The sequence below is a fragment of the Polypterus senegalus genome, chromosome 4, assembly GCF_016835505.1.
Source record: "Polypterus senegalus isolate Bchr_013 chromosome 4, ASM1683550v1, whole genome shotgun sequence".
NCBI classification, from domain to species: Eukaryota; Metazoa; Chordata; class Cladistia; order Polypteriformes; family Polypteridae; genus Polypterus; species Polypterus senegalus.
Genome location: NC_053157.1, coordinates 40,965,671 through 40,988,390, shown reverse-complemented (window position 1 = coordinate 40,988,390; position 22,720 = coordinate 40,965,671). Strand labels below are relative to the sequence as shown.

The 22,720-nt window shown below is 38.1% G+C and overlaps 2 protein-coding genes across 4 annotated transcripts in view; one reads left to right on the top strand and one right to left on the bottom strand.

The window, feature by feature from the left end:
• paip1 (poly(A) binding protein interacting protein 1) overlaps positions 1–10,299 on the bottom strand; it is a 43,838-nt gene extending 33,539 nt beyond the window's left edge. The window contains exons 1-2 of one of the 2 annotated variants that reach the window (XM_039750510.1): positions 10,131–10,299; positions 5–168 (exon numbers count right to left, since the gene is read on the bottom strand). In XM_039750510.1, the coding sequence (XP_039606444.1) occupies positions 5–168; positions 10,131–10,284 (318 nt within the window). In that variant the 5' untranslated portion in view covers positions 10,285–10,299. The other variant, XM_039750509.1, reaches the window with a different exon arrangement.
• nnt (nicotinamide nucleotide transhydrogenase) overlaps positions 1–22,720 on the top strand; it is a 140,909-nt gene that overhangs the window by 7,022 nt on the left and 111,167 nt on the right. Inside the window, exon 1 of one of the 2 annotated variants that reach the window (XM_039750504.1) lies at positions 11,397–11,504. The exons of the other annotated variant lie outside the window; for it this stretch is intronic. Within the exon in view, the coding sequence (XP_039606438.1) occupies positions 11,409–11,504 (96 nt within the window). The 5' untranslated portion in view covers positions 11,397–11,408. Of the gene's footprint in view, positions 1–11,396; positions 11,505–22,720 lie in introns of those variants that run through there. 2 annotated transcript variants of the gene reach the window in all.

The following is a 22,720-nucleotide window of genomic DNA, read 5'->3' as shown; positions in this document are numbered from 1 at the left end:
ATACTGCATAGATGTAAGTTGATGGGTAGAATTCTGGTGCATTTGGAGACAATCTTGAATTAACTAGGCTGGAGTCCACGGTATGTGATTTGGCTATTGGTGTGCTGATACTGAGTTTTGAGTACTTCTCATGCACTCCAGGGTGGGACCGAGATGATCCTTTGGTATCTGAAACAAACCAGAAGAAAAATCTTATATTTGTGAATTCTTTCACATCCTATCAATATGTAATAGTATAATTATTTTTTTTCGAACAAACTCACAATAGAAATCTACTATGTACTATTTACACAGTATTATACTTCAGAAAGCAGTTAAGAAGTATTGTAGTACACTGACATTTATTTGCACTAACTCCACACTCATTAGCTGGTAAGAGTGAGTAGTACAGTACAGGGAAGAGCCTGCAAATACAATAGTAAATCTTTCCTTTAATAATTTTAAAAAGTACACATTTATTGTATAATGGTGATTAACAATATAGTAAATGCTGCCTTAAATACCTCAAAATGTATATCATTTGTAATCTATACTACTAAAAGGCAAAGCCCTCACTGACACACTCACCACTAATTCTCCAATTTCCTGTGTAGGTAGAAGGCTGAAATTTGGCAGGCTCATTCCTTACAGTTTACTTACAAAAGTTGGGCAGGTTTCATTTTGAAATTCTATGCGTAATGGTCATAACTGGAACCTATTTTTTCGTCCATATACTATAATAGACTTCTGCTCGATACCGTGGGAGGCGGAGTTCGCCTCCACGTAATTTAGTGCCTGCCCATATAAGGCCGTCCGTCAGCAGCAATCCAATAGAAACACTGCCGCTAAATATTCACGGGTGAAGGACTGTGCTTATGCAGAGGAAGATGAGATGGTCAGGGTGGTGTTTGGCACAAACTCAGCAAAACTGCAAGAGAAACTTTTAAGTGCCGGGTCTTAGCTAACATTAAAGACAGCCCTGGACTAAGCACGAGATGGCACCTACACAGCTGGGAAACTTCGATGCATGTACACTGAGCGGCTCACGTGAACTGACGCAGTGCACAGACAAAAAGCAACAGTTCCAAAGAGTGCTGAACAAAAACCGAATTACACAATTGAGAAGGCAGCAAAAAAATATGAAGCGTCTGATAAATACAAGCATATTCATAAGTGCAGCTACTGCGGAAACAAAGCACACGGTGGAAAAAGTCAACGTCCCGCTAAAGGAAGACAGTGTAAAAAAAAACCCATGCATGCAGTGTGTCACGTCTCAGATAAAGAGGAACACGAGCTGTTTATTGATGCAGTAAGAAACGAATGAAACCTGTTATCTTTACAATGATTGACAAACACGGAATGTAACTTGAACACAACACATCCTACAAATACGAACCTGATTGAAAGAAATAATGATAATCAAGTCCTTGATGACAGCAACACTCACAAAACAATCACTGTATATTGACAATCATGTTACGTTATTTTTAAAATGTTCCCTTTTCTTTTTCATAATTTCTTTAACACACTACTTTTCCGCTGCGAAACGCGGGTATATATAAACTGCTCAAAAAAATTAAAGGAACACTTTGAAAATACATCAGATCTCAATGGGAAAAAGAAATCCTCCTGGATATCTATACTGATATAGACTGGGTAATGTGTTAGGAACGAAAGGATGCCAGATCGTTTGATGGAAATGAAAATGATTAACCTACAGAGCCCTGAATTCAAAGACGCCCCAAAAATCGAAGTGAAAAATTATGTGGCAGGCTAGTCCATTTTGCCAAAATTTAATTGCAGCAACTCAAAATTGTACGCAGCACTTTGTATGGCCCCTGTGTTCTTGTATACATGCCTGACAACATCGGTGCATGCTTCTAATGAGATGACAGATGGTGTTGTGGGGGATCTCCTCCCAGATCTGGACCAGGGCATCACTGAGCTCCTGGACAGTCTGAGGTGCAACCTGGTGGCATTGGATGGACCAAAACATAATGTCCCAGAGGTGTTCTATTGGATTTAGGTCAGGAAAGTGTGGTGGCAAGTCAATGGTATCAATTCCTTCATCCTCCAGGAACTGCCTGCATACTCTCACCACATGAGGCCAGGAATTGTCGTGCACCAGGAGCCACTGTACCAGCATAGGGTCTGACAATGGGTCCAAGGATTTCATCCTGATACCTAATGGCAGCCAAGGTGCCTTTGTCAAGCCTGTAGCGGTCTGTGTGACCCTCCATGGATATGCCTCCCCAGACAATCATTAACCCACCACCAAACTGCTCATGCTGAATGATGTTACAGGCAGCATAATGTTCTCCATGGCTTCTCCAGACCCTTTCACTTCTGTCACGTGCTCAGGGTGAACTTGCTCTCATCTGTAAAAAGCACAGGGCACCAGTGGTGCATCTGCCAATTCTGGTATTCTATGGCGAATGCCAATCGAGATGGATGCTGCTGGGCAGTGAGCTCAGGGCCCATTAGAGGACATGGGGCCCTTGGGTGACCCTGATGAAGTCTTTCTGGTTGTTTGGTCAGAGACATTCACACCAGTGGCCTGCTGGAGGTCATTTTGTAGGGCTCTGGCAGTGCTCATCCTGTTCCTCTTTGCCCAAAGGAGCAGATACTGGTCCTGCTGATGGGTTATGGACCTTCTATGGCCTCTCTAGCTCTCCTAGAGTAACTGCTTGTCTCCTAGAATCTCCTCCATGCCCTTGAGACTGTGCAGGGAGACACAGCAAACCTTCTGGCAATGACACGTGCCATCCTGGAGAAGTTGGACTACCTATGCAACCTCTGTAGGGTCCAGGTATCGCCTCATGCTACCAGTAGTGACACTGACTGTAGCCAAATGCAAAACTAGTGAAGAAACAGTCAGAAAAGATGAGGAGGGAAAAATGTCAGTGGCCTCCACCTGTTAAACCATTCCTGTTTTGGGGTCATGTCATTGTTGCCCCTCTAGTGCATCTGTTGTTAATTTCATTAACACCACAGCAGCTGAAACTGATTAACAACCCCTCTGCTACTTAACTGACCAGATTAATATCCCATAAGTTTCATTGACTTTATGTTATCCTCTGATTAAAAAGTGTTCCTTTAATTCTTTTGAGCAGTATATCTATCTATCTACCTGTATATATATATATATATATATATATATATATATATATATATATATATATATATATATATATATATATATATATATATATATATATATATATATATGTATATATATATATATCTGTGTATATATATATAATATGTATATATATATATATATAATATATATAATATATATATATATCTATATAAATCTCTCAAAATACCCACGCTTGGAGAAGTAAAAAGAAAAGGAAACATTTTAATAATAACATAACATGATTGTCATTGTTTTGTCATTGTCATGAGTGTTGCTGGCATATATATAATATACACATACATGTGTACATGTATACACACACACAAATACTATGGGGTGCCAAACAGGCAAATACATTGATTTTGTGAATATATAATGTCGGCGTCAGAATATATAAAGTCAAAACTCGAATATATAAAGTCAGAACTTGAATATATAAAGTCAGCGTCGGTATACATAGTCAAAACTTTTTTCTGAATATATAAAGTCAAAACTTGAATATATAAAGTCAGCGTCGGTATATATAAAGTCAAACTTGTTTCTGAATATATAAAGTCAAAACCTGAATATATACAGTAACGTCAGCGTCGGAATTTATAAAGTCATTCCTGATTATATAAAGTCAACATCGGAGTATATAAACTCACTCCTGAATATATAAAGTGAAAATCAAAATCTATTGATTGAAACGACTCTGAACTGAACTAAGTTAACAAAAATGTATTCAGAAAAAATAAATTAAAAAAACACTGTTCGGTTAATGTTTTGAAAATGATGCATGTGCCCTGCCCAGGATTAGTTCCTGCCTTGCGCCCAGTGTTGGCTGGGATTGGCTCCAGCAGACACCCCGTGACCCTGTGGTCAGATTCAACGGGTTGGGAAATGGATGGATATTCCAGCGCTGACTTTGTATATTCTGACGCTGACTTTATATATTGAAGTTTTGACTTTATATATTGCAGCGCTTACTTTATATATTCCATTTTGTAATTAGATGTAATTAGAATTACTAATGGTCACAGAAGTCCAATGATCCCCAGTAAGAGCCACAAAGTCCGCTTTCTGTAATGCATCTAATGTTGCTTGCTTTTCAGTGTGCACAAAACCATGCTTTTATCAAGGTTTCCGTCGGGTAGTCTTTTGAAATGAAATTTGCCTCCGATCAGTCTTAGGAACGCGCTTTATTCCGACTCTTTTTTTTTTTTTTAACGCATTATGGAGTACATGCATCGAAGCTTCTCATCTGTGCTTGTGCTAAGAAAAGGAAACATTTAAAAAATAATGTAACATGATTCTGCGTTAACCGCATATTTTTTCATACGTCTCAAACCAAGGGGATGCGAAGGTAAAATGAATCTGCAAGCGCGCGCACATACTCAGTGCATCCCCTCTCGGGAATTGAACCTCGGATGTCGGCGCTAGAGGCGAAGCCTCTACCATTGCGCCACGGCGTGTGGCTTGTCTATTTGAGAGTATGTAGATCATGGTATGTATATATATATATATATATATATATATACTGCTCAAAAGAATTAAAGGAACACTTTTTAATCAGAGTATAGCATAAAGACAATGAAACTTATGGGATATTAATCTGGTCAGTTAAGTAGCAGAGGGGTTGTTAATCAGTTTCAGCTGCTGTGGTGTTAATGAAATTAACAACAGATGCACTAGAGGGGCAACAATGACATGACCCCCAAAACAGGAATGGTTTAACAGGTGGAGGGCACTGACATTTTTCCCTCCTCATCTTTTCTGACTGTTTCTTCACTAGTTTTGCATTTGGCTACAGTCAGTGTCACTACTGGTAGCATGAGGCGATACCTGGACCCTACAGAGGTTGCACAGGTAGTCCAACTTCTCCAGGATGGCACGTGTCATTGCCTGAATCCAATTGAGATGCTATGGCATGACCTTAAAAAGGCGGTTCATGCTAGAAAACCCTCAAATAAAGCTGAATTACAACAATTCTGCAATGATGAGTGGGTCAAAATTCCTCCAGAGCGCTGTAAAAGACTCATTGCAAGTTATCGCAAACGCTTGATTGCAGTTATTGCTGCTAAGGGTGGCCCAACCAGTTATTAGGTTCAGGGGGCAATTACTTTTTCAGACAGGGCCATGTAGGTTTGGATTTTTTTTCTCCCTAAATAATAACATTTTGTGTTTACTTGTGTTATATTTGACTAATGGCAAACATGCAAAAGAATAAGAAATCAGGAAGGGGGCAAATAGTTTTTCACACCACTGTATGTATGTATGTATGTGTATATCTATAGATATATATATATATATATATATATATAGATATATATATATGACAACAACACTCATATCAATGACAAAAGAATTACATTAACAATCATGTTACGTTATTTTAAAAATTTTTCCTTGTCTTTTTCATATCTTCTTTAACACACTACTTCTCCGCTGCGAAGCGCGGGTATTCTGCTAGTATTACCTATAATCATGACGGAATTACAGATGCACTAGTGACCTACTGAAATAACGAACAGCAAAAATATGTGTTTGAGGCACAAAAGGTGCTTTATGATGGCACTAGTGTTCTTATAAAGGAGTGTGCAGCTTTGATAACCATGTTTTGTCATGGGCAAAGACCACTTTCAAAAATCAATAAAATGATTATAATGGATGCATCAAATTAGTACTGAGAAGAAAAAATATGACAGTAATGGATCTTTTAGTCACAATTTATTCTTTACACAGGTATATATTCTTCAGTGATTACTTATCTCAACTTAGACAATTATTAAAAACACTAAAAATAAAAAAACGATATTTTAAACACAGATCTTACTCTTCCCTCTGACCTTTGTCTCTTAAACTTGCAGCACAATAAATATTGTATCTACTATTCATTTCCCTTTAATCAATCCATACAGTCTTATCACGGGAGTTCACATGTTTGCTTGATCTGTCATCTATTACTCTAACAGACTCATCTAGTGTTTCATTAAGTTAACTCCATGACAGCTACAACAATCCAGTCATCTGGAATCTTTTCCTTATGCCATTACCATTCCACCTTACTTAATGCCTTCGTAATTTCCCATCATTTTATTTCTATCACTGGTCCTTCTTCCTTTCCAACCATTTCAAGATACTCTATATCATCATTCACTACATTTGACTCTCTCCTTCTATGCTTAATAACTCTGATTTTGCAAGGTACTTCCATTTACATTCTTAATTACACAGACCTTTTCCAGATCTTGTTTGCGCTTATTTTGATCTTTGCTACTTTATCTACAAAATGTTACTTCCTCTACAGGTTCCAACTTTCCATACCCCTTACTATTTCACCATCTTCACCTATGTTTCAGTTTGTATGTATTATCTCCCTCTTCAATTCTCCTTCCAAATCTATATCCATATCCATATGTTCTGGTATCCATCAGTCCCTCCTCCTGCTCTCCCATTCATATCCATCCCAGATTATTTCTCTCTCCATCACTTAATACTTCCCATTTACAATTCCATCCCCTCTCCAATTGTCTCCTTTTATTCTCCTCAAAATCCCATCTGAAGTGCATATCTCGAGAGTGAGCATTTGAAGGCAAGATAAAGAAAAAATATTCTGATAAAAGAAGGAATCTCTTAACTCCAAGGCCAACTTCATTGAAGTTAATTTAATTATAAACCAAAACAAAACAAAAATTCACAGAAGACTGAATGCTAATTTTTTTGGCCACAAAAAGCACAAATAATTACCTGAATGACAGACTTAAAGTCAACAGCTTTGACGTTTGAGTCTCACCTCTAACTTTTTAAAATCTTGATCTTATTTATGCTTCATGTACAATAATAACATTCAGAATAAGTTATGTGATATCAAAAATTGTTTACTACTAAAAAAACTACCTCTAGAAAAAGTATTGTTTTGCATTGTTTTAAACAAATTCAGACATGTACACTGTTAGGTTTTTACTTTTATCAGCTTTTTACGTATTAAGACATGTATTTGTTTTATTTTACTGTTTGAAGCATACCACGTTTTGATTTCCATTGAATCTTCCTTTGCTGCAGTATAAAACCTAATAGATTAAAAATGTCCTTTAAGAAATCAGAAAAGTCACTCTCCATCTATATTGATCAGTTCACATCTGACTTTGCCCTGAACAATTATTTAGCTGGGAGTTTACAAGTACAGCTCCAGTTCAGAACCATATCATCAGCCTTCTAGAAATTTCTCTGCTTTTTATACAGTTACAGTATTGACTATCACTATAGCCACATTATTCATTCCATAAGAAAAGTGAAATGTCTTGCATTCTGCAAGCCTTAATAACTAGTAGTATGCTTCATGTACAGATTATGCAAAAATTGGTGATTCAGTGAATTCAACTTAAATGTAACTTGAGTTACCTCTTCTAAAACTTAACTATCCTGAGGACACAATCTTTCTCCACAAAATTCAGCACTATCCAAATTAAAACACACTTCATTGTATTCCCAAAGTTTTCCAAAAAGTGTGATTTTAACCACACTGACCTCTCTGTTTGTGTTCTTTCACAAGGCTTTTAAGACTCCTTTCAAAGATAAGCTAAAGAAACTAAGCTCATTCTCTCTCCAGGTCTTAAATGACCCCACTAATTTTTAATTTCTCCCTTCATCTTCTCTAATGGTACTTTTTCCACACCCAATGTCCCCTTTTCACATTTAATTTGACCTTTGTTCTTTCTTTTCCCCTATAATACAATGTCTTCCAAGTTTGGGGCAAAAACTTATTTTTCCTTGATTTACCCCTCTGCGCCAGATTTTAAACTTACAAATCAAACAGTTCAAATGTGATTAAACTGCACACTGCAGACTTTCATTTAAGGGTATTTGCATACATTTCAATCACACCATGTAGAAATAAAAACACTTTTTAAACATTCCCCAAGGGGAAATTCACATACTCCAGCAGCAGCATACTGATAAAGAACCATATTAAACAGCAATAAAAGTACAGTGCAAGTTAAAAAAATGCAAGGTGGAGAGTGTGAGGCAGGTATAACAGTCTATAATCTGGAACTGAAGAGTCGCATAGTGTTGGGGAGAAACGCTCTCCTCATTTTGTCAGTGGAGCAGGACAGTGACAGTAGTCTGTCGCTGAAGCTGCTTCTCTGTCTGGAGATGATCCTATTCAGTGCATGCATTGGATTCTTCATGATTGACAGGAGCCTGCTCAGTGCCCATCACTCTGCCACAGATGTCAAACTGTCCAGCCCTGTGCCTACAATAGAGCCTGACTTCCTCAATAGTTTGTCCAGGCGTGAGGTGTCCCTCTTCTTTATGCTGCCTCCCCAGCACACCACCACGTAGAAGAGGCCGCTCGCCACAACCGTCTGATAGAACATCTGCAGCATCTTATTGCAGATGTTGAAGGACATCAGCCTTCTAAGGAAGTATAGTCGGCTCTGTTCTCTCTTAAAAAGAGCATCAGTATTGGCAGTCCTGTCCAATTTATCAACCAGCTGCACTCCCAGGTATTTATAGGTCTGTACCCTCTGCACACAGTCACCTCTGATAATCACAGGGTCCGGGAGGAGCGTGGGCCTCCTAAAATCCACCACCAGCTCCTTGGTTTTGCTGGTGTTCAGGTGTAAGTGGTTTGAGTCTCACCATTTAACAAAGTCCTTGATTAGGTTCCTATACTCCTCCTCCTGCCCACTCCTGATGCAGCCCACGATAGCAGTATCGTCAGCAAACTTTTGCACGCGACAGGATAAAATGTGTCTTTGTTCCAAAGATTATAGAGGATATTGTATGTTCTTCCCATTTCAGTTATATTCTTTACTTTTCAGTTGAGCATCTAAATAATGCTTCACAGCCCACTGTTTTACCTTCATTTCTTTCTTTTAAGCATGAAAATAACCTTCAGCCTTTTAAAAAAAAAAAAAAAGTCTGTTCTCCAGTTATAAAGGTTAATGCACCTTTAAATACATTCTGCACTGCAGCAGAGATATCCCTTGTTTTATGACTAATTTAGCTGACACCGTATACCTTACACAACTACAATGCACTGCCATCATTTACACAGATATGTATTTATTTATTTATTTAACAACTGCAGCAGTGACACCTTGGGTGATTTGCTTTTACACACAATGTTGGAAGCCAAGATTGGACTGACGCACTAGAGGTTTAATGCTCAAATCTACAACCACTAAAGCATGCATCCCCTTAAATTTAAAGGGTTCTATATCAAACATGGACGGATTAATGAAATCTTAAATTTCTGTAGCTATCATCTAGATTCCTTATGGGAGGGAAAAAACATGAAATGGCAAATATTAAAATAGGTTTAAAAAAACTGGTGTAAGTCATACAGCGTGATACTAGTGCTCTTTGCTTTTGATACTGCTACTAAAATAGATTATCAGAACACTTGGGAGATACAGCAGAGAGTACGTCAAAACTTCACTTTTAAATGTGTTAAGGCTTTAAATCTATCAATAATACGGACACGATTCCAGGACAATATATGGCCGTTTTCAATAAAGAACTGACGGAAATCTACTGAATTAGTTTAAAAGATATCAGTAATGAGATTAAAAAAAGATCACAAGTAAGAATATGACAACCAGTCGGCTCGGTCAGAATTACCTCCATATTTACAAAAGGGTATCTTAAGGTTCACTACAGCCCCTTACCTACCTCCACCGGCGCAGCTCTGTCCCACAGACGGATTGGTTTTTGGCTGCCTTAGTGGCTCCTGTTGAAAAGGGCTCGTTTTCGGAATTCTAGGGTCTTGCTCACTCAATCCCGGGCCCACCGGATTGGGCCGCGTTCTTTCCGCCCCGGGAGCGCGATCAAACTTGTCCGTCATTTCGCGTCTAGTCACAGGAGGCCTGCTGTTGCGCTTCACGGGCCTGCATTCGGACGTATAGCTAAGCTCCTCCAGATGGACACTCGACGTGCATAAATATCGCTATTTCAGTCCCGGAGCCTTGTTGTTATTATTATGGTCTGTATCCCGGAAAAAATAATTCAAATAACCTCTAACCTTCTACGACTCGACTTCCAACAACTGACGACGAAATGCTGTGAGGAGAGGCACCTGATGATCGCGGAGAAACCATTTGTGAGGTCACTGCGGCCTCTGGAGGAGCTCCATTGCAGTGAGAATGTTTATGTCTATACTGTAGATACTCTCGCATCCCACCAGATACTCTATGGCTGATTTACTTTCAGCATGAGTAAAGAGTTGGAGTTTATTTCCCAAGGCACTTCATTTATTTAAGTATGTGTCAATTAAGTGCCAGAAAATTTCCAAAAATCAAACAACGTGCTGGCTGGGTAAATTTAGACCAGTAAGGCAACACAGTTCTGCAAAATTACAATTAAAAAAATGTTTTAATTGTGAATAGTTATTTTTATTTGCATTCATGAACTCAATAAATAAATGTAATTAGAATGTTGCAATCGTGTCACATTTTATTGCAAAATTTGAAAGAAATCAAATTAAAAATGAATAAATTATACTGTTTATTCATGTATAGTTGTATACAATATTGTTGTAAATTAATACAACATGAAAATATTTAGTCAATCTAATATTCTTTTTTAAACATATATAGTACCAGTCAAAAAGTCTGCACACGTTTCATGTTTTTGATAAGATATTGATACCTTTTTTAAGATGCCATTAAATTGGTTTAAAAATACAGCCAAAATATGAGTAGTATTTCTGATGGCTAATACTGCTTGAAATGACTGATTTTTTATTTTATTTTATTTATTATTCACAAGTGACTGCAAAACCCCATTTTCAGTAGCCATTCCTTCAGTGTCCTTATGGTAAATTCCCTTAGCGTGTCCTTAGTCATGTATAAATGCTAATTGGTTATTAGAGAAACATTTGCAGTTGCATTAGTACCGCTGAAACCGGTTATTCTGTTTACTTGGGTTGCATGGTATTGGCATTTCTGAAGCTCAGTCCTGGGTTCAAATATGGCCAGAATGAAACAGCCTTCTCAATAAACATACATACTTTGGTCTTTTCTACACATCGAGTCCTGTCTTTATGCTCAGAGTTCTCTCTAGTTTGAGGTGGCTTTAAATGCCCTCTCAGGGTCTGCTGCAGCCACCTCCTAGAGCTACTCTTGAGACCAGGAGCGTCCCTGCTTTTTTACCCACCTTGAACTTCATAGTGTGGCTTGTGGTGACCCTGCACCACTGTGGTTTGGTTGTTCTCAAAGGCACAGTCTCTGAATCACTCTCTGTACCTACTGCCTTAATGACTAATGTTATTCTGCCCCTGAACAAACAGGTTGACAAGTGAATGCCTCTTTCCAGTCTCCCAAGACTTGCTTCTTATGGGCTTCTTAGACCAGCTTTTTCAGTTTACATCCACATGCTGCCAACTGTCACCCAGGAGGTAATGTAATCTATTTCCAGGTTTACTCATCCTCTCTGTCTCTTGTTTGTGACGTTCAGACACCTAAAGGGTCACTTGCCCTCTAGCATCATTGGTGGAAATTACATGCTTCTTATTAAGTAGTAACTCTCTGTTCCCAGTAAACCTGCATAACACCCAACAGACATACAGGGTTTACTAGTCTCTAGCTGTTAAGTGAAAGACATTGCTACCGGAAAATGTGGTTTTCTCATGATGGTCTTCAGAATTACTTTTCAAGCTCTGTGCCAGTTTGGTTGTGCACTTGCCTCTGGCAAACCTCTTGTGAAACAGACAACCAGTCACACCAACTCAGCACAAGTGCATTTTCAGGTTTTATAAATATGTCTGATTTACTGTCAATATAAACACTAACTCATACACTGCCAGTTTAGGTTGCCAATTAACCTGCCCTACAGGTCATTAGAATGTGGGTGGAGAAAGTAGAAAAATCTTCATGGACATGGGTAGAAAATGCAAACTCTTTATGGACAGTTCCCAGCAAAAATGGATAATCTACAAAACAGAGAGAGAAGTTGGGAGCTGGCACTGATCTAAAATTCAAATGAAGAGTTGCACCAAAAAATGTGAAAAAATATTGCACAAATTAGGCTGAAGCACTTGCTTGGTGAAAACCTAGAAACATACTAGAAATGTTCAAATTAAGATTTCAGGAAAGTGACTGCGCAGTTCTGTAGTTAGGGCATCACGGCAAGTCAAATTCCCTAATCTATTTCCATACAAGCCTTATTAAAACATCATTGACGAAATGGTTGTGATTCATGCTAAGCTAATCATAGTTTAGCTGTTTGTTGTACTGTATTTTGATTGACTGAAAGAAGCTTTCATGGAGTGTTTGTTCATTTAGAAAAAGGTGATAACTAATTTGGTAGATTAAAGTAAATACATAAGAAAAAATAGGAAGAAGTTCCCTTAAATGAATCCTCCTTTTTAGCAAATGACACATTCACCCATGGCTTTTGTTTGAGCCCACAGATGTACAAATGTTCATCACCTCCAACTTAACAGGTGTAGTAAGAACCACAGAAAAAAACATGAAGTTACTGGAAACAGGTATGTGAAATGTGGCCTGCACCAAGTAAAGTAAATGCCTGGCACATTCTCTTGCAAAGAAAACAGTGATTATTTCACAAAAACAAAGCAAACAAAACCAAGTTAATGTTTAAAAGTAATGTTCAGAACAACAGTACTTGGACTGTAGTCTTGACATCTGAATGATGACACTGGTCATCAGTGATCTCAAGGCAAACATGGATTCACTCAGACATTCCCAAGTTGGCACAGGTACTATATACAAAGTAGGGATGATTTTGTCCCATCATTTTTCGTATTAGAAACCATCTCACTGGAAACTAAGAGGATCTACCTAATTCCTTTTTAACTCTTTAGCAACATACCAGACACTATGTGAAACTCTAGATTTCTACAATGTGGAACTTTCTTTGGATATTCTAGTAATATACAGTACAATCACAGCATGATTCTAACAAGTTGGTCATTCTATAGTTAATAACCAAAATCTGGAGATCATACATATTTCCGCATCCTGAGCATTCTCACAGACAACACATCAGTGATTCATAGTCCAAATATATAAATCACAAAAAATCATCAGTGTTTACTTGACAAATGATATACATATCTATTAACTGCAGTAGTCATATAAGTGAATTAATGATTTCTTCTATTCCCCTAAATGTGCTGATTATACAAAATACAGTAGATACCTAGATATTATAGATGTTTTTGTTCACAACATTTGCACAAACATGAATATGCAGTATATTCCTGTATAGTAAATGTGAAATGACAGGAGGCTGTAAATGGCAGGAAACATCAAAAATATTTCAAACAGAAACTGCTGACATTTTTTTTCACAACAATAAAAATCATTTTTAAGGTTTCCTCTCGTAAAAAAAATTAATGAATAAAAAAAATACATTTAAATTTAAAATGGAAGATCTGGTTCTGTAAACAATTTTGTTAAAAAAAGGATTACAGGCATCCAGAATTGTAACAGGAATGCCAAATGTGCTTGTAATCAGTTATTCAGTTCAAACATTATGCATACAACAGCTATTGAGTAAGAAATCGTGTCAGAGATCAAATCGTGTTCAGAGATGCTTAAAATTTATAATTCAAATTCCAACCCCATTACAATAGTTTGTACTATACAATGTATGGAGAATGTAAAAAAAAAATCTCAAAGTCTCTCTTTATAGATCAAGGTATCAAATATTATTATGTTGTATTTGAGATTTCTGGTTACACTGCTTAGCAGGTGGGTTTTTAAATCATGCAAGAGTCACATAAAAAGCAAATTTAAAATGCCAAGGCTGTTGGAGGTACAAAAATGTAGACAAGAATGAATGTTCATTTTCGGATATGTTGTATGAACCAAAAGTATATATAGTTTATGTAGTCCAGATAAAAGCTGCAAAAAAATACGAAGTGAGTGGAGTGATGTAATTTAATTTTGTGAGTAACAAAAAAATTCAAGAGAGAGACAATGTTAAAACCAGAGCTTAATCTGTACTTTACGTTATTAAATATATCATGACTTTCTTTCTGAGGTGGGCTGGTGCCCTGCCCGGGGTTTGTTTCCTTGCACCCTGTGTTGGCTGGGATTGGCTCCAGCATATCCCCGTGACCTGTGTTGGGATATTGCGGGTTGGATAATGACTGACTGACTTTCTCTATAAGTGACTGTGTTGTGACTTATTGAACAAATTTCTTATCATTTTCCTTCAGCAAAAATCAGTTCTTTGATTTTTGTATATCAATATCTACTTTGCACTATTTTTCCTCTTATGAAATGGCACCTTTTGAAATGAGATTATAATGAAATTGCTTACACACATGCAGTATGAAATAATAAATGACAATGTCTGTACTGTTTAAAAAATAAAAAAAACTCAGTCATTATCCAACCTGCTATATCCTAGCACAGGGTCACGGAGGTCTGCTGGAGCCAAATTTTAATTTTATTTAACTAAAAAACAATCATCCTCTTTAATAAAACCCTTGTGTGCGTCCAGGTGTCCGTGTGTGTGTCTTCTGGTGAAGTGTGCATGCGCGGGGCCACACAGCACGTATTCAGTCTCTTCCTGTGCATTCACTCTGCAGAGAGAGAGACAGATACACACACACACACACAGGTGCGTGCGCGTCACACACACACACAAGTCACACACACAAGTCACACACACACACACACACAAGTCACAGACAGACAGGCGAGAGACAGACAGACACACACACACAGGCGAGAGACAGACAGACACACACACAGACATAGAGGCGCGCGCTTAAGAGACACACACGCAGGCCCGCGAGAGAGACACACACACACAGGCGCGCGCGTGCATTGTTGCAATGTTACTTTTCTTGGTTGTTTATTAAATTACAGATTTTTCAAATGTTCATTTTTTTCCCTGTGCTTAAAACTTATTAAAAAAACAGTTTTTAGCGAGTGGGTCATAAGGCTATAGCGCAAATTCTTGCAGTGTTAGTTTTCTCTGTTGTTCAAGGTTTTCTTAGTGTTATTCAATGTTTTTACATTTAGTTTACTATTACGCTGTGCTTTCTATGGTATAGTTAACTATATTTGTACTTAAAAACTTAAAAAAATATATATTTACATACAGTTCATACGGACTGGAACGGATTAATTGTATTTACATACAATCCTATGGGGGAAATTACTTCGGTTCACGATCAAATCGGTTTACAACCAGAGTTTTGGAACGAATTATGGTCGTGAACCGAGGCTCCACTATATTACTGTCAGACAAAATTACAGGCATTTTACGGAAATACAAACCAGTATTACTGAGAGAGAAAATTAAAGGCACACAATACAGTGACACATATTACAGCCACATACAAGGTCCCTTGCCATTTAATATAGACTGTTCATACAAATGTTTGTGCACTACTGTTCTAGCGCCCGTTATTTTAATGGGCTTAATGTCTAATACATTAAGATTGTGCACGTTTTTGGTACTAAAATAATTACAGTATGCACTGGAAAGTGGTTTAAGCAAAATTCTGTCTAAAATGTTGCTGTCTGTACCATTTAAATGAAATACAGCTTGTCTTTTTTATGCTATCACATATAATTCTAATAAAAAACTTTAAATTGAAGGTGCTATCATATTAAAACATCCTTCCTTTCCTTTGCTGAACCTTCTTTATTATATTTTTACTTCCATGTAAATGGGAGTTTGGTGATGGCTTCAAAAACTCTCTATTGCGTTAATTTAAGATTCTGATTGGACAATGTTCAAAATGTTGTGAAACATTGATTTTAGTATGGTGTCTTTGTGTGTGGAAAATCAAAAATTGATTTTCATGTCTTAAAATTTTTAGCAGAAAATTCTGTCTTTTTTTTCCATTGTGTAGAGTTCCTGGATGACTACGTCCAAGCAATGACACAAAAATTTAAAATGAGCAGTATCTGAGATATCCACCCTGAATACTAAATCTCTCACAGGGAATCAATGTCCACTCCCATACTCACTCATACCTGGACAATCCAGGTTCACCAATATTGTATATCTTTACTATGTGGGAGTGAAATAAGAGTACCTGAAGAAAAACATATACATGATAAGGGAATATACAAACAGAGACAAGTCTAGGATACAAACTCAGAGTTGTGAGGCTGTAACGCTAACCACTGTGTCACCCTACATAGCAAACTAAAGTATTAATTTAGAAACAAATATGCTGTGCATGACCCTTGACCACTTCCACTGACATACCTTACACTTTTGCCTGGCTGTGCTAAACACTCAGCTGTCATCTCAAGTTAATTTGACCTATTTGGATGATCTTTTTAAAGAAGAGTCTTTGAACACAGTCTTTCAAAATATTATTGAGTTTCATTTTGTTTTTTATCATTTATATTTATGACTTTTGTTTTTGGCAAATCTACTCTCACCTTTTGATTTTGGTTTATGCACAATCAATTTAGTTCCAGTTACATTTTTTTCTTTTGCTTTTCTTCTGACCTGCTTCTTGGTTCCCCTTTTTGCCAGAAAAGCATACTGATCATTTTCTAGCCAACAATTTTTATATATTCTCCTTTCGTCTAATTTACGTATGGAGTATGCTGGGATGCATGCACATTTATATGCTTTCCACCTTTGAAATTAAACTTGGTCATATCAAAAAACTGATATTGGTACAAAACTGAAGAAAAGCATTTTATAAACTTGGGTGAGATAATTGCTTCTAGAGCCTCTTTTAATATGTTGATTCACATTCATAGGTTGGGGGTAAATCATTGGTAGATATGGGATAATGTTAAAGCTGGAACAAAAATGTAAATTTGACAGAGATTTAAAGCATGTTTTTAAATGAGGAGGTAAATAAAGACAACAAAAGAATAGTGAGTCAAAAACAACAGTTTCACTGTACTCTGTACAAAGATAATATATATCTCAGAAACTTTCTCTTTTGCAAGTGTCACAGATGGCCGGGGTTCTGGTCCAGTGGCGATGCCTCTCCATTGTATGGACCGGGGGAGCAAGCCTGGTCAGGACAGTACCTCCCCTGGAACGCTAGATGGCAGCCCCCCTGGGTTGCATTAGGGCCACGGGCATGGGAGTTTGGAACTTAAGTCTGTTAGGGTCCGTGGCCACCACCAGGTGGTGCTGCAGTGGTTCCTGAGCCCATGTGGGCAGTTCTGCCATACCCAGAAGTGCAGTCGGAAATGGGTCATCAAATACCTGGAGCACTTCAGGGGGGGCTATAAAAGAAGCCAGGAGCCACCACTACGGGCAGAGGGAGACAAAGCTTGCCAGAGAGGAGTGGAGGAGATAAAAAGAAAAGTATTGCGTTTGTGCCATGTTTGTGGGACTGTGTTGTGCCCTGTGGGAACAGGAAAGGCGTTACCCACAGACAGAAGTCACGCAATAAAGAATATTCAAGATCATTTTCGTTCTGGAAAAAAGAAAATGTGATTATTTGTAGTCCATAGGCTACAAATTTGTTACCCCACCCTTTGCCTGTTGAATTCTGCCCTGGTAGAGGAATTGCTTTTTGACTAACATGATCAATTGTTCCATTAAATGGTAAAAAAAAATTTGAGTCTCATTTTGGTATGGTAGCTGTTATTTTTGAATTTTTAGGAAAAACTTTATACTGTGTTATACACGTGCAAGTAGGAGGCAGCTAAAGGACCTGAGTAATTGTAATAAAACATCCGACCAGGGAGTGCCGGAGTGCGCTGACTGTCTTTCTCAGTTCCCTACAGACCTTTCTCGGGAAATCCTGCATGGTTCTGGCACCTCAGAAGACATCACTTCCTGTGCCAGTCCCTTAGCTGACATCACTTCCAGCACTGGGCCCTTTGCTGACGTCACTTCTGGTCTAGACGACATCACTTCTGATTCTGGCCCTTTTGATGACGTTACTTTCTATACGGGCCTTTAAAGCCTCCACCTTTGTCTCTTGTGATCAGTTCTGTTTTGGACTCTGTTCTATTCACATCGTGCTACTTATTTCTACTTTTGCAACCGGGAACAACAATATATGGGTGGCTGCCCCAAATCTTTATGATGTCTTGGACTCTTTATTGTCACAGCTGTTATCTCTTGGCATCCATTCCATTGGCTCTGCTTTGGAGGTGACGACGTTAGGCATATCTGTAAACTCCAAATTAAAGGGTAAGTCATATCACATCTTGCTGTTGACCATTCAGTTCAGATTGTCTTTCCTGATCATCTTTGGTGACATCAATTTGGCTGTTACTTGATTCTTTATATAATTACTTACAGTGTAAGACTATCTTCTCTGTGAAGCGGCACAAGGGCTCTATTATTACCTATTCCTAGGAGGCCATCAGGAGGACAAAAATGAATACACATGGTCCTGTAGGATGATGATGTCTCTTAACAGTGGCTTGAAAAAACGCGTAAATCAAGCTTTACTCTGAGAATTCCATCCAGAGCTCTGTTTTTTTATTCTCAAACCCAATTAATCCAATTCAGTGTTTTTTGGGGATTGGAGCCTATCCTAACAGGCCAGCAGTTCAGACACAGACACCCACACTCACTTTAGTCCAATTTGTCTCTTTTTAAAAGCATCTCATACACTTGCCTACCTTTGATTCTGTAGAATGAAAATCAGAGTACTCAGGGGAAAACCCAATCAGACATAAAGAAAAGATGCAAACTCTACACAGATCTTTATCTGTGCAGGTGCAACATGCAAACCTGGGGTGCCTTATCTGTGAAGCAGTAGCAACACTAAACACTGTGCTACCATGCCACCCTTCAGTACAGTATGCCAAAGAGCATTTAACAGTCATGGAGATAAAGTCTTACTTATTTTCTCCAGCTTATAGGACCATTTATGAGAGGTGTACAGCTGTATCCATAGATGATAGCGCATTTACTATAGTGCTGTTTCAAAGAGGATTGGAATAAATGGGTTTCAGAATGTAATGTTATGTTATACTACACATTATGCTGTCATGCTGACAGATAGGAAGGCCTTATAACATGATCTTCATATCTATTTTCATTCCCTTATTTAAAAGCCAGCACCAAGGACTTTTGTAGGTGTAAGGAGGTTAAAGGTGTTAATGGGTTGTTTAAAGCCAGACAGAAAGTGAGGACACAAGCAGCTCAAGTAATAACCAACACAAAGTTAAGTTCTGATGAGAATCAAAAGATGAGCAGGAAAAGAACAAAACCTGACTTCCCTCAATTGAATTAAGTGTTATGATATGTGATTAATAAAGAAATATACCGAATGTGAAAGTTTATGGGTTCGTGTGTGAGGGATAAACCAGCATCCCAGCCAGCATGGGCCTCTCTCCCTTACCTGGTTAGGAGGCCTTGATAATGGAAGGTTGGGGAGGGAATGACAATATCTCCTTTCAGTGCCCAGATATGGAAGGATGTTACAGTGACTACAGAGGGGCTGGCATCTTAAGAGTGTCATGCTTGGGTCACACAGTTGCACAGATTCATTCATGGTTTTCAAGAAACATAAACTTTATTCGTAAACAGCATAATAAAGCATAAAGAATAAAGCAGAGGATGTCTGGGGGAAGATAAACAAGGCAATGAACCAAAGGACAGATGCAGCAAAAGCTTTTAAATGTTCGAAGCTGCAGTTGATCTAGCAAAGAGGAGATAAAAACTGTATTTGTTTCCCATTGTATTACCGTTTAAGAGGGGGTTTCAGAAGAGTGACCATGTCAACTTGGGGTGCGTTCAACACCCCTCTTCACAACAGCTGCTTAGCGACACCCGGGATGAACTTGACAACCGGGAAGGGCATCATAGTGGCAGCTGCCTGCTATGGGCAGAGTGTCCCCCTGTACCTTGGGTGGCAGCAGCCTGTCTGGCAAGCCCTATTATGGAGGCCTGCAGGGGAGCATGGTAGTTGTGGTCCCTTGGACTTGCCCTGCAGGTTATGTGGGGTTAGCCATTGCGAGATGTCGGATAGTGAGGATACAAGAACCGCTGTGGTCTTGCCTGGCCCAGAAGTGCTTCCAGGAGGCAACTGATTAAGAACCAGAAGAAGACGATACTCACCTTGAGTAGTAAAAGAGGGATTACAAAAGAAAGGAAGGAAACACAGATGAAGAGAAGTATTGCATTATGGTGATTAGAGAAACAAGCCCTGTGAAAAGGTACTTTGTTTTATACCATTACCTCCACTTGAACCCAGACTGTCTGTGTGTACTTGTGTCTGGAGTTTTGGGGCTCAGTGACGCCATCTACAGAGGTTAGAGCATTACGCACATTGGGAATAGACCTGAAGAATCCATTCTTTTCTCACTGACAGTATATACAGTATATAGGTTGCTCCTGAGATGGAAATTAAAATAATTTGTATGTCTTATGTCAGAATGAATAACTAACAATTTATAAAAGCAACTCTGAAATAATATATTTTAATGTGATGTATAAGCATGTACTTAGACATCATATTTGTAACATCATTTTTACTTCTGTTTTACCTCATGGCTAGCATCCATCCAGTAACAAATGTAAAAACATAAGAAATTTGACAAAAGACAGGAGACCGTTCAGTCCATCAAGCTTGTTTGTTAAGCTAATAACTAAGCTTTCCCAATATTTCACCCAGATACTTCTTAAAGGGTGTTAAGGTTTCTGCTTCAATTACATATCTCAGTAGTTTTTTTTTCCAGATTCCCATAACTCTTTACATAAAGAAGTGCCTTCTGGCTTAAGTCCTAAATGCACTTTTGCCATAATTTCTACTGGTGTCCTCGAGTAAGTGATTCACACTTAAGATGACAGAATTTTATTGGATCTTTTTTATCAATGCCTTTGAGATTTGTAAACACCTAGATTAGGTCCACATGCAGTCTCCTCTGCTTAGGACAAAACAGGTTTAATTATCTGAGCTTGTCAGAGTATAACTTCTTATGTCCCATGATGCACCTGGTTGCTCTCCTGCTGTGTCTTTTTTGTAGTGTGGTGATCAGAATTGTGATATTCCAGATGCAGTCTGATTAGTGAATTATATAGTCTAAGCATCACATTCCTCAATTTATATTTAACAGTTTTAATGATACAACCTAACATTTTATTGGCCTTTTTAATAGCTTGTGCTCATTGCTTAGTTGATTAAAATCATGTGTCAACAGAAACCCCAATATCCTTTTCAGAGGTTGCCTCCTGTAGGGCAATGTCTCCCATCTTGTATTTATAATTGATTTTTTTTTGCCCATGTATAGCATGTTGGACTACTGTACATTAAACTGTATTTTCTAAGTGTTCTCCCAGTTCTGAAGCTTGTCCAAGTCTTTTTGGATTTTTTCAACAGTATGTGCTATTCCTCCATTTTAATCCAGTTCAAGACTGTGTAGGGCCAGAACCTATCCCAGCAGCTTTGGGCACAAGGAACGAATCAACTCTGGATGGGACTTCAGTCCACTGCAGGCCATACTCATGCACACATCAAAACCAAGACAATATTGATTCCTCAAGTAACTTAATAAATTCATCTTTCAGTTGCTGGAGTAAAACAGGAAAGTTTTGCAAACTCAACAGTGTGTCCAGGCTAGGATTTAAACCAAGGACTCTACAGTATAGACGGGTGAGGATGCAGCATAGCTAACCATTGTACAGTCATGCTGCCCCCATGTCAGGCAGATATATTTTCAAATGGGTTGAACTGTGTTTTCCTTGCATTGACAAATGTTAGAAACAGATTTTAAAAGAGAAAAAGTCTTAAAAGATAAACACTAATCCTTGAAGTTCCAAGACTTAAAGCTGACCTTGTCTATATGGTTTTGACCTTTACCGATGCCATTACTTGACTTTTACTGCTACAACACTGTAAATCAGCAACAATCATGCGTGCTTTTCAAGAAAAGTCATGACGTCTGGATTTTGTTTCAAAGTTAGCTGTTCAGACTTTTAATTTAAAGCTGCTCTAAACCAGATCTTTCAGACAACATTTTATGCATGCCATTGAACATTGTCATTTTCCATTCAGGTTTAATAACTAGAACCTGAAAGATCACATTTTTGTTTAGAGAGAAAAGCTGCAATCAAAACATATTATCTGTGTATTAAAAAACTACAGCTTTTAAATTTTTTTGTAAAGTCATGTGAAAAGTACTCCCCATGGACACTGTTGACTTTTTCAACATATTTGAAAAGGCAAACAATAGATCTTCATGAGCAGGTTGAGAGTTCAAATCCTGTAAGTGCCAGAAAGGATCCTACTGTGTTGAGCCCTTGTGCGAGGCCTTTCACCTGAAAATTGCTGCAGGGTTGCTGCATATTGGCTGAATGTGTTCTCTGACCTCAAAATGTCATGCAAAAAGACAATTTCTCTTCAGGGATTAATAAAGTATATCAAATCAAAAAATCAAACGGCGCTTACAGATAAAGGTGACATACATTTGGGAGCATGTGCTGATTGCAGACCGTTGCCACACCTACCACACGGATTGAGATCCAAGTGCAGCTGTGCAACAGGTGATACCTCAACACCACAATGAACAGCACTTGAATAAAAACACAAGGTAAATTTGCAGTTTCAATCATTTATTGAACAAAAATAGCAATAGATGTAATGTTGTACTGGGCAAAAAGTAAGTCCACTCTTATCCACAGAAGCTGGTATTGTCCCCTTCAGTCGAAATGATTTCTTGTAGATGTTTTGCATAACTGCAA